This window comes from Mercurialis annua, linkage group LG7 (assembly GCF_937616625.2).
Source record: "Mercurialis annua linkage group LG7, ddMerAnnu1.2, whole genome shotgun sequence".
Lineage (NCBI taxonomy): Eukaryota > Viridiplantae > Streptophyta > Magnoliopsida > Malpighiales > Euphorbiaceae > Mercurialis > Mercurialis annua.
This window is the reverse complement of record NC_065576.1, coordinates 11,408,246-11,420,295: the sequence shown is the minus strand read 5'-3', so window position 1 is coordinate 11,420,295 and position 12,050 is coordinate 11,408,246. Positions and strand designations below refer to the sequence as shown.

The window sequence follows — 12,050 nt, the reverse complement described above, 5'->3', positions numbered from 1 at the left end:
AAAGAATTTATAAGTTGACGTACTGAATTAGAAAGTTGAAAAATAATATTAAGCGATTTAATAAGGGTTAACTCCACAAGAAATCACGACCTTTATACGAAATTTCATTTTAATTACAATCTTTAAAAGTTGGCATTTAAATGCACGACCTTTCATTTTGTTTTAAATCTATCACCAAAGTAAAATTCGGTGTATGTTTTCTAACGAAAAATTACTAATCCTACATACTATAGTCAAAAGATAATAATATTTGGTTACCGATTTGTAATTTGGGTCTTTAATTAATGATTTAATGAAGAATTTAGTAAAAAACAAATACACTAAAATGATAAATTTGAAAAAAAAAATGGAAAATCATGTTTTTATATAACAACTTTTAAAGGTCGTGATTAAAATGAAATTTCGTGTAAAGGTCGTGATTTTATATGGAGTTAACCCATTTAATAAATCTTTCTCTTTGTTAGATTTGATTTCAGAAAAATTCAAAAGAACGTAACTTCGGGCAGCGACGTATTCAATATCATTCATGTACCTTGTCTTAAAAGCACCCATCAGTTTGAAAATTGACAGTCTGTTGACATCATCATCGACACCATCATCACAAACTTCATTTCTTTGCAAAACTCTAGGAAACATAGGATCATCATCCTTAAAATAAAAAGACGCAAATTTGGCTACTTAACCAAGCAGATATCCACTACTAATGATTCCTTCCACCTTACCCTTATTTCCTTTTGAGTTTTCTCAAATTATGGGAAATCAAAAAATAATTTTGATAAAAATATTTGTTATTAACTGGTAAAAGAGAAATTGAATACATTATCTTTCAAATGGATACATCCAATGATATTGCACAGGGCCTGCCATCATAACTTCATAAGGAAGGTGTATAGGGAGATCTTCTACTGAATCAATTTTTTTTTTGTGGAAAATACTTTCCAACTTACACATTATCTTTTGAATTTCAAGCTCCATGCACATTTGATCTTTCTCCTTTAAAGATGTAGAAGTTAACTTTTTGAAGAAGATACTCAACTCTGTTATAGGCTCTCAAACATCTCTCGAAAGAAGCTCCCAAGGAGCAATAGGCAAAAGGCACTGCATGAAAACATGATAGTCATGACCCTTCATGATGATCATCTTTAGTCCGTCGAAATCGAAACACCTTCGCAAGTTTGAGACATAGTCATATGGAAACTTTATTTGTTTAACCCATTCAAATAGAATTTGTTTTGAATCTTTGTTCAAAGCATATGACGCCTTTAGATATTTACGGGTTACCGAATCAAATGCCAAACTCGGACGATCACAAAACTGATTTAACTCTTCCCGAGATTTTGCATTGTTTTTTGTTTTCCAGGGAACGTTAAGCACGGTAATGAAAATATTATCAAACACGTTTTTCTCAATATGCATGACATTAAGATTATGGCGAATCAAACTCGTCTTTCAATTAATCATTATGTTCCATACAATGTTGACATGCCAGTTTTCCCTATGTGCTCCAACCAGACAACATTGAATAAGCGGGGAAATCTTTAATTGGACACGTAAGTGTTGTTCTTATTTGAAAATTATGCGGCTTATGTATGTCATAGGTCCAACCCCAAATTCCCATAATTGGTTGAGCTCTGCTATCACCGGTTGGAGGAAAATATCCATTTGGACTTTCGGATTTTATGGTCTGGGGCCAAGTATTATCAAAAACATGAATTCATCTTTCATGCACATCCCAGGAGGCAAATTATACGGTGTCACAATTACTGCCCAAAGCTACCAAATAGCTACAACCTATCAGTACATAAGCCCAGTCTGATATTTTGGATTTCAGTTGCAAAATCTTATGTAACCCACTAAAGTGTTTAGTTGTAACTTTTTAAGCGTACAACCTCTGTAGCCTCGAAGTTATAGGAAAATAATGCATTTTCCTAGAGTGTTGAATAGGGTTCTTGGATAGGTTAATTGCACCAGTGTTGTCACATTTGATGGGAATGTGACTAAGTGTAACACTATAATCCAAAAGTTGTTGCTTAATCCTAAGAATTTGAGCACAACAACAAACGGCCGCTACATACTCGGCTTCCGCGGTTGACAAAGCCACGAATACTTGTTTCTTGCTACTCCATGAGATCAAACTATGACCCAAAAATTGACAAGTCCCGGAGGTACTTTTCAGTCTAAAAGACAACCCGCATAGTCGGCATCGGAGTAGTCAAGCAACCTAGGGTCCACATTTCTAGGGTATCAAATTCATTGGTTTAAAGTGCCATGCAAATACTTGGAAATACGCTTAACGGCATGCAAGTGTGATTCCTTAGGACAAGCTTGAAAACGAGCACATAAGCATACACTAAACATAATATCGGATCTAATAGCGGTAAGATATAGGAGTGAACCGATCATACCTCTATACATTGTAATATCAATGCATTTACCCGATTCATCTTTGTCCAATTTTGTTGTGGTACTCATAGGTGTCTTGCTACTTGATGAGGTCTCGATACCAAATTTCTTGAGCATTTTCTTGGTGTACTTGGATTGATTAATGAAGATGCCGTCCGCATTTTGTTTGATTTGAAGTACAAGGAAGAACTTGAGCTCCCCCTCATCTCAAATTCCATAGTCATACACGTAGAAAAATCTCCACAAAGAGACTCATTAGTACCACCAAATATGATATCATCAACATAAATTTGAACAAAAAGGATATCATGCTTATCAGTTTTTGTAAAAAGCGTTGTATCAACCTTGCCTTTGGAAAAACCATTTGAAAGTAAAAAATTACTCAACCTATCATACCAAGCTCTAGGAGCTTGCTTTAAACCATACAAAGCCTTGTAGAGTTTGAAAACATATTGTGGATGCCGAAAATTTTCAAAGCCGAGAGGTTGTTTAACATAAAATTCCTCCTAATAAAACCATTTAAAAAAGAACTTTTTTGACATCCATTTGAAAAGTTTGAAATTCATGCACGATGCATATGCTAACAACATACGAATTGCTTCTAATCTTGTAACTGGAGAAAATGTCTCCTGATAATTAATGCCTTCCTCTTGGTTATAGCCTTGAGCAACCAATCGGGTTTTGTTCCGAGTTATTGCTCTGTTTTCATCCAACTTATTCCGATATACCCATTTTGTTCCAATAATGGTATGACCATTAGGAGGAGGGACTAACTCCCAAATTTTATTCCTTGTGAATTCATTGAGTTCATCTTGCATAGCAATCACCAAATATTCATCAACTAGAGCTTCACTAACTTCAATGGGCTCGAATTGAGATAGGAATGTAACATTTGCAAAAGTACAAAATTGAGAGCGAGTACTTACTCCCCTTAAAGTCTCACCAATAATCAACTCTTGAGGATGACTTTTGTTAAAAGGCCAATCCTTAGGTAGATCATGGATGGGTTGAGCCGGAGGACGGGATTCAGATTCCACTTTGGTCTCCTCTTGAGGTGTTTGAGGTATCTCCACTAGACTTGTAGGAGCTTCTTGATTTTCAACCAAAGAGAGATCCTCAAAAGAACCTAAAAATCATGAACAAACGAGTCATTTTCCAGAAAATTCTTGGAGGATTCATCAAATACCACATGCATAAACTCCCCAACAATTAAGGCACGCTTGTTAAAGACTCTAAAAGACTTGTTATTAGAGGCATAGCCCAAAAATACACCTTCATCCGTTTTGGAGTCAAATTTTCCAAGGTCATCTTTGGTGTTTAATATGAAGCACTTGCATCCAAATACTCTAAAGTATGATATCTTGGGTTTTCTTCCTACCCAAAGCTCATAAGAAGTTTTGTTTAAAATTGGTCTTTTAAAAATACGGTTTGAAATATAGCAAGCGGTGTTAATAGCTTTGGCCACAAGTAATGGGGTAAATCATATACTCATTCAGCATAGATCGAGCTATTTCAACCAAAGTGCGGTTTTTCCTTTCAATAATCCCATTTTGTTGAGGCGTTCTCGGAGAAGAAAAATTATGAAAAATACCATTTTTTTTCACAGAAAGATTTAAAAAATTCATTTTGAAATTCGGTTCCATGATCACTTTGAATACTTGAAATAGGCAAATCTTATTTTTGAACACGCTTTGCAAGACTTTTAAAACCGTTAAAAGCTTCATTCTTATGAGCCAAGAATATATCCCAAGTGAATCTAGAGTAGTCATCAACTATCACAAATGCATAATGCTTGCCACGCAAACTAACAACTCTCATAGGTCCACACAAGTCCATGTCAAGCAATTGTAATGATCTAGTGGTAGAAACAACATTTTTAGCTTCAAAAGAAGACTTGTGTTGTTTTCCCATTTGACAAGGTCCACACACTTTGTCTTTTGAAAAATTTATCTTGGTAAAACCTTTGACAAGTTCATCCTTGCTAATCTCATTTAAGAGGTCTAAGCTAGCTTTACCAAGTCTACGGTACCACAACCAAGATTCATCGCTAAGTGATAGTAAACACTTGCCATCTCTGTTTTCAAGCGTATCCAAGTCAATTATGTAAGTGTTTTGCCTTCGATTTCCTTTGAAGATAATCGTGTTATCCATTGGTTGGATAACATAGCAAGCCTTGGAATCAAAGTTGACATTATAGCCCTTATCACAAAATTGATTTACACTTAAAAGGTTATGTTTTAAACCATTAACAAGCCATACATTTTCTATAGAAGGAGAAGAAGAGTTACCTATCTTGCCTATCCCCACAACTTGATCTTTGGCATCATCACCGAATGTGACATTTCCCAACTTTTTATGTTCCAGAGTTGGAGATGTGGCTGGTCATGTGCCTAGTAGAACCGCTATCGACATACCATTCGGTTTTATTCACCACGATTTCCTTTGGCACCTAGAACAAACAAACTCAAACTTTAGGTACCGAAATCACATTGGGTCCTTGGAAGTTAGTACTAGAATAGTCCAAAGGAGTTAACCTCAATTGGACCTTTCTAACATAGCAATCAACATTCTTATGACCATATCTTATGCAATAAGCACATTGAAGTCTAAGGGATAGATGAGCATAAGATGGAAAAGTCTTGGCTCTAGGAGCCTCACATGTGTGAGCATAGCAATGTGCAGAAGAGTGATCATAAGTGTATGCATGAGCATTATTTTGAGAATGAGCATAAGGATATGAATGAACATGATTCTTTTTCATACTTCTCTTCTCCCATTTGTGACTATATTGAGAAGCACAGGTATGTCTAGGGGGTCTTGTACCCACTTTGCTCTTAGGCTTAGGAGCCATAAATGCCTTAGCCTTGGGACCTTAAGCATACCTCTTCTTCACCTCTTTTGGTTTGACCAAAGAAGGAGGAACTTCTATAGAAGAAGTTTAAGGTGAAGAAGCTTTCACAAAAGTAGTCACACGTGAGGAAGAGGGATTGTGATTATAGCCAAGCCCAAATTTTATGGTTGGGTTTCTTTAAGAATCAAGAAGATTGTCCAAAGATTTCTTCCCTTTGTGAAATCTTGAGATAGAGCTATTTAGAGAAAGAATTTCACTCTTTAGTGTTTCATTTTCCTTAAGCAAGATATTGACATCTTGCTTAAGGATAGATTCTAAAGAGGGCTTTAAGTCTTGAATTTCTTTCTTCAAATTGAGCATCTCATTGTTAGCCTTAAAGGCTTCCTTTTTGAAAAGTTTTATTTTGGCATGATAGTCACTACATTTGTTGGTTAACTCATTTATCATGTCATGGCATTCATCATCAATCTCATAAACCAAAGAATCATCAATCAAAACATCTTCAATATTGACAACATTAGTAGCACTAGCAACATTTTTCATAACAACAATATCACTAGTACTATTATAAGATTCTATACCTATGCCATCCCAAGAGATAAAGGGTGGAGTACTTACCTCGGATGGAGACTCATCAACTAAAGCCATGAAGTAAAGATTTTCTCTTGCCTCTTCTTGGCATTCTTCATCGGATTGATAATCACTTTCATCATCCCAAGTGGTGATGAATCCCTTCTTATCCTTTTGAAAGGATTTCTTTTGCCCTTGTCGACATTCCGGTCTAGTATGACCCGGTTTGCCACAACCATAACAAGTGACATCTCTTCTAGGAGTAGGAGTCTCTTTCTTGGAGTTGGATGATCTCTTGTAGTTTGAGGACTCACCCTTTTGCTCATATTTTTGAGCTTGAGACTTCTTCCTTGTCCTCCATTCCCTTACTTTCTTATACAATAGCACCATATCTTCATCATCTTCTTCATCACTTGCATTAAGCTCCTCTTCAACCTTACTTTCAATTTCTTTAGCCTTCAAAGCAATTCCCTTAGTTTTCTCTTCTTGAGACTTCTTCAATTTTTTAATTTCTTTCATGTAGGTCATCTCATGAAGAAGCAAGTTTCCAATAAGCTCATCGGTTCTCAAATTCCTTATGTCATGGGATTCCTCAATCGCGGTTATCTTCGGTTGCCAATCAAGGAGAGGCAATGAACGAAGAATTTTGCCATTGATTTCACCAAGAGTATAGTGCTTACCAAGCTTTTTGAGATTAGTGGTAATGCCAAAGAGTCTATTGGTAGTTTCGATGACGGTCTCGTTTGGCTTGTTCTTGAACCCTTCATATTCTCCAATAAGAAGTTCAACCTTCTTGTTCTTGACTTGAACCGTTCCTTCATGGGAGTTCTCAAGAATCTTCCACATATCATGAGCCGTTGTGCAATGTTGAACTCTTCCTTTCTCTTCCCTACACAAAGAAGAAAAGATCATACAAATACCCTTCCGGTTGAGAGCATTAGCTAGAACATGATCCTTCGTCCACTCTTTTCTTGGCCGAGGTATGACACCACCATTCAACTCTTGAGTAGGAGCCACATAACTGTAATACCCCAAAAGATTTAATTATTTATTTGGGTCACGTGTCCAGTTCGGACCTGCCAGAGTGGCGATATCAGAAAGACATCAGAGAAATTAAAGTAAATAAATTTCAAGTAGGTCGATTTCGGGAAATTTATTATGAGGAAATTACGGTTATATTTCAATTCTAAAGTTAGAATTGGAATTAAAAAGGAAAAGTGTTAGGAAAAGTCCAAAATAAAGTATAGGGACCAAAGTGGTAATTTAGCCATTTTGTGTCGAAAATGGAAATTTGTAGGTTTTGATGGAAAAATGTTAATATCGAGTTTCATATTATTTGTCGGGTATAAATTATACGTATAAGTTATAATAAAAGAATTTATCGATTTAGTTATGGACTAAATCGTATGAAAGAAAAGTTTAAAAGATAAATGGTAACAAACAAAAAGAATAAGGACTAAGTGAGCTTTTAACCATATATATATAAGGTTACCATTTGAATGAAGTAAGAATCAGAGGAAGAAAGAAAGCTCCAGAAGCTAAAACCTTCGATCACGATCGTTTCGCCGCCGTTTCTCCGTTCGACGTCCGATTCAAGCGATTCAAGCGGCGATCTCTTTGGAATTGGGAGCTCTATCATCTTCGAGCATCAAACTGAGGTAAAAGGTTGATTATTAGTGTGAAAATGATGAAATAGGTGACTGTTTTGGGTTAATAATGTGTGTGAATTGAATTTGACGTTTTCGAGGTTAAAAGGACGTTTTGGTGAAAACGGAGTTACGGGTTTTGAGTATAGGTGTGTGTAGCACGTCGGGATGGTGGCGAAACCTCGGAAATCGACTTCCGTGGGGCTGTTCACGTGGTGCATGAACGTGCACTAGAGGTGCACGAATGTGCACCTGAGTTGCACGATCGTGCACCCACCAACGGGCACGCCCGTGCACCCTGATTCCCTCCAACGTGCCTTCGGAGCATACCTTAACTTAGATAGTTGACGTTTTGAGTAGTTTGACTCTAAAAGACGGATTTCGGATTTTAAGAATCAAAAATCTCGAGCTAAGCTCGACGTTTTCGATAGTCAACAATAATGGAAAACGCTAAGTATATTATACGATTCTCGAGAATGAGAAGCGGTATTCATTAAGTCGTTTATACGACTAAAAGTCATCAAATACGTGAATAAGTATAAGAATGAAGCAAAACCCTAGAACTTAAAAGTAATGTACGTGTAACAACACGAGATTGATACCTAACTATTAAACGTTAATTATTATGCATCAGACGTGTCAGCAAGTAGTGGGGTCAGTAGACGCGGACTAGCGAGGGCGTACTATCAGATCGACCACATCATTACTTGGATAGCGGTCACAGTGAGTTGCACTTTACTTTTGTGTATTATATATTAAAGTTATTTTATACAGATATTTATACTGTTTATTGCATCGCATGTTATATTATCTGATTAAATGTTAGGTATTTCTATCAAGTATATATATACGAGAACTAGTATGTGATCCGAAGAAACTAGCTACCTATTGGGTGTCAATAGGCTGTGTGATCACCAGTGTCGAGTCAGTCTAGTGTGTTTGCATTTGAGAAATAAATTGATATGTATGACATGATATGAATAAGAATTTCGAAGTTGGATAATGATTTGATACGAGTGAGCACTTGGTTACGGTGTAACCTGGAGTCCCCGTATCTAGTGGGTTGGACCCACCAGTGAGTTGGACTCACAACTTGGGATGTAATGATTGGCTTGGACGATATATAATTAGTATGATTTGATTATTCGAAAGTTATGTCGCATGCTAGGATATTAGTTTCGTACGGATCAAATACATGTTTATATGTATTTTTATATTATTGTTTCCTTGAAATGCGATGTTATGTTTTTAATAATAATACCGTTAGTAAATGCAAACTCACTCAGTATTTTCTCAAATACTGACCCCTCACCTTTGATGTCTTTCAGGTATTTAGCGCATGGGCCTAGTTAGAAGCCAGTTTTGAAGTCCAGAAGTCAGCCGTGTATGTATAGCTTTCTGACTTCTGTGAGTGCTGCAGTAGTGGTCCAGAGTTAACAGAGTCATAGCCTAGACAACATTACATTTTGAGTGTACATATTACTTGCTGTCTTGTTTATACTTATGATAGGCTATGTGTTTTATGTTTTGTTCACGGCCTCAGATGCCTGTGATATGTTTTGTTACACTAACTTTTGTATATAGTACCGCGAGGCCAATTCGTACAGGGTACGGTAACTAGATCCCGCGAGGTTAGCAGAACAGTTAGTGTAAATGTTTGTGTATATATGTTATGTATACTTGCTTTTGTTGCGTTATGTTATTTGTTTATTATTTGCGAAAAATTAATAGTGATTTGAGGCTTGCTACGGGTTCCGGAGCTACCACTCCCGTTCCCTAGCGCCGGTTGCGGCTCAATAATTTGGGTCGTGACAATAACCAACAAGAACCATATGCCATAAGTTTGCACCATCCATATCAAGATAGTTTTCCATATGAAATTTTCAATTAGGATGATCCGTTCCATCAAAGAAAGTTCGAAGAGTATGAGTGAAGTTTTCGGTAGTCTTTTGGATCGAAGAACTCGTAATTAAGCAATAAGATGACTAACCTTGATCTGATACCAATTGAAATCCCAAATGCTACATTAGAGGGGGGGGGGGGGTGACTAAGGTATTTTAAAATTTTAAAGGCGATTAGTGTTTGGTTTAGAATTTGAGAGGTAGAAGAAAGAATACAAACAATTTAGAGTGGTTCGAATCACAAACCGATTCTACTACACTACTCAATTAAAGATTGAGATTTATAATAAATCCACTAATGGGTATTTTAAGCTTAACACCTAACTATTACAATAAGTGTTTTTCTAGAGCCTAACACAAACTCACAAAGTGATTTTTTAAGGCTAATCACAAACCTACAAACACTAAATGATTAATCAAGAAGTGATAATCAACAAATAAAAGAAAAGCAATCAATACAAATTGACGCACAACAAATGTTTAGATGAGAGAATGAATGCTTGTAATCTTTTATTTGTTGATAAAGTGTCTAGCCAAATAAATGTGGTAGACAAAGGGTATTTATAACCCCAACAACCTTCCCTTAAAGATTCTATATGAAAGAAAAAATTGTTCTGAAAAAGCCCCTGTCGCGCCCGTGATACTTGAACTTCAGGGAATCTACCAATGGCTGCAAGCCAAGTGTCAACCTTTGGTAGGGGTGCTCAGAAAGAGTCGTTAGACCTCCAACGGTCATATTCATCGCGCCCGTGATACATGTGTAGCGCCTGTGATGAAAGTCAAAACCCTAAGGGGTTTGGTTCTGCCTGAGTATCGCGCCCGTGATGGTCTTTATCATGCCCGAGATTGATGTATCACACGTCGGGCGCGATATGTTACTGTATCCTATAAAAAAAATTAGATTTTTCTTTCTCGCTAGAATGCTCTGATTCAACCTGAGATGGTTTCTATATGTTCCTACACACTAATAAACATGATTAGGCTCTTTAAATTGATTGTCAAACTCAAAATTAGGGTTCAAATGGGACTTGGTCCGACAAAGAGTGATCTTCTCAACATCATTTTTCACTCGCCTTTTAATAAAAACTGTTTTTTTTATCTAGTCACGACAAAGAACACGAAAGTAACAAGTTTTACACTTTTATAATATTTTCCAACAAAACATCATTAAAAAAAGGCCTAATGCCTCAAAAAATCCCGACCTTTTAGCCCCTTTTCAATTCTACCGTGACATTGAAAACTGGTCAATTTTACCCTATTTTGCATTTTTGTGTTTCAATTGTGTCCTGAAATATTAAATTGACGTTTTTTTTTGGAAAATATTAAAAAAACGTTCTCCATGTCTAGCATATATTAATTGTATATGTTGAAAATTTATTTAGATTTGGTTAAATTAATTAAGAATTTTTTTTAGTTAGTTTTTAAAAATAAAAGAATTATTTGTATTTTTTTAGATGGAAATAAATTTAATTTTATCTTTAAACTTAGTTAATTAAATGATTTCTTCATTTAAATAAAAAAATTGTGAAAAATTTAAAATTAGGGTATAATTGAAACGAGAAATTACGAAATAGGGTAAAATTGATTTGTTTTCAACGTCAGGGTAGAATTGAAAAGGAGCTAAAAGGTCGGGGTTTTTTTTAGGCTTAATACATCATTTGACCCCTAAACAATACACTTTTATTCTCTGAGACTCTTAAACTAATTTGATATTCTATTGGACCTCTTAACTTTATTTTTTGTTTTATTTAACCCGTCAACTGCAACTTTTTTCCCGATCTGACCCTTTTCCTCCAACGTGGCAAAAGCACGTATTTTCAAAAGTTTTGAAACGCGTGAAGGATAATTAAAATACATAAATTGTTCTATTGAACCACCGAACTACACTATTTTGTTCTATTTGACCCCTAAACTTATTTTATTTTCCTATTCCACCTTCAAACTTTTAATTTTTATCCATTTAACCTTCTCGAAAATACAATTATTTAATTTTTATCCATTTAATCTTTTAGAAAAATAAAAAAATATTGAATTTTAGTTAAATAATTACATAATATAACTTCTTGTACATGTAAATGTTTGTTTACATTTCAATAATGATAATTGAAGTTTGTCTATTTTTAACGATATTATAAAATATATAAATTTACTATACTGTGTTTCACGAATTTCCAATTTTAAAAATTTTAATACACCAGCTTTTAATTTTTTGCAATTTCAAACTTTTCAAATCAATTCTGAATTTTTAAAATTTGTATTAAAATTGGAAAACACGTTAAATTTCATGATTTTTAAAGCCTTAAATGATTTTTTTCAAATAATATGTAAAGTACATCACTTTTTATTTTAAATTAAAAAAAATATTTAGGCTTAATATATTTTTTGACCCCTAAACCTTATCCTTTTATTCCCTATGACCTCTAAACTATTTTAGTGTTCTATTGGACCTCTTAACTATTTTTTTTATTCTATTTAACCCCATGTCAGCAAAGCCATGTCAGCAATTTTATCCACGTCATCCCGCGTGGTGTGTACATTCCGAATGAGGGGTTAAATAGAACAAAAAATAGAGTTAAGAGGTCCAAAAGAACACGAAATTAGTTTAGAAGTCGCAGAGATAAAATAGTATAGTTTGGGGGTCAAATGATGTATTAAGCCAAAAAATTTATGCAAGTGATT

General features: G+C 35.1%; 1 protein-coding gene across 1 annotated transcript; it reads right to left on the bottom strand.

Annotated features, from left to right (window-relative positions):
* Positions 1-5,431: 5,431 nt before the first annotated feature.
* Positions 5,432-10,107, bottom strand: LOC126656800 (uncharacterized). Its single transcript, XM_050351419.1, has 2 exons — positions 10,016-10,107; positions 5,432-6,845 (listed from the first exon to the last, which is right to left on the bottom strand). Exons 1-2 carry the CDS (start codon positions 10,105-10,107, stop codon positions 5,432-5,434), a joined length of 1,506 nt encoding a protein of 501 aa, XP_050207376.1.
* Positions 10,108-12,050: the final 1,943 nt, after the last annotated feature.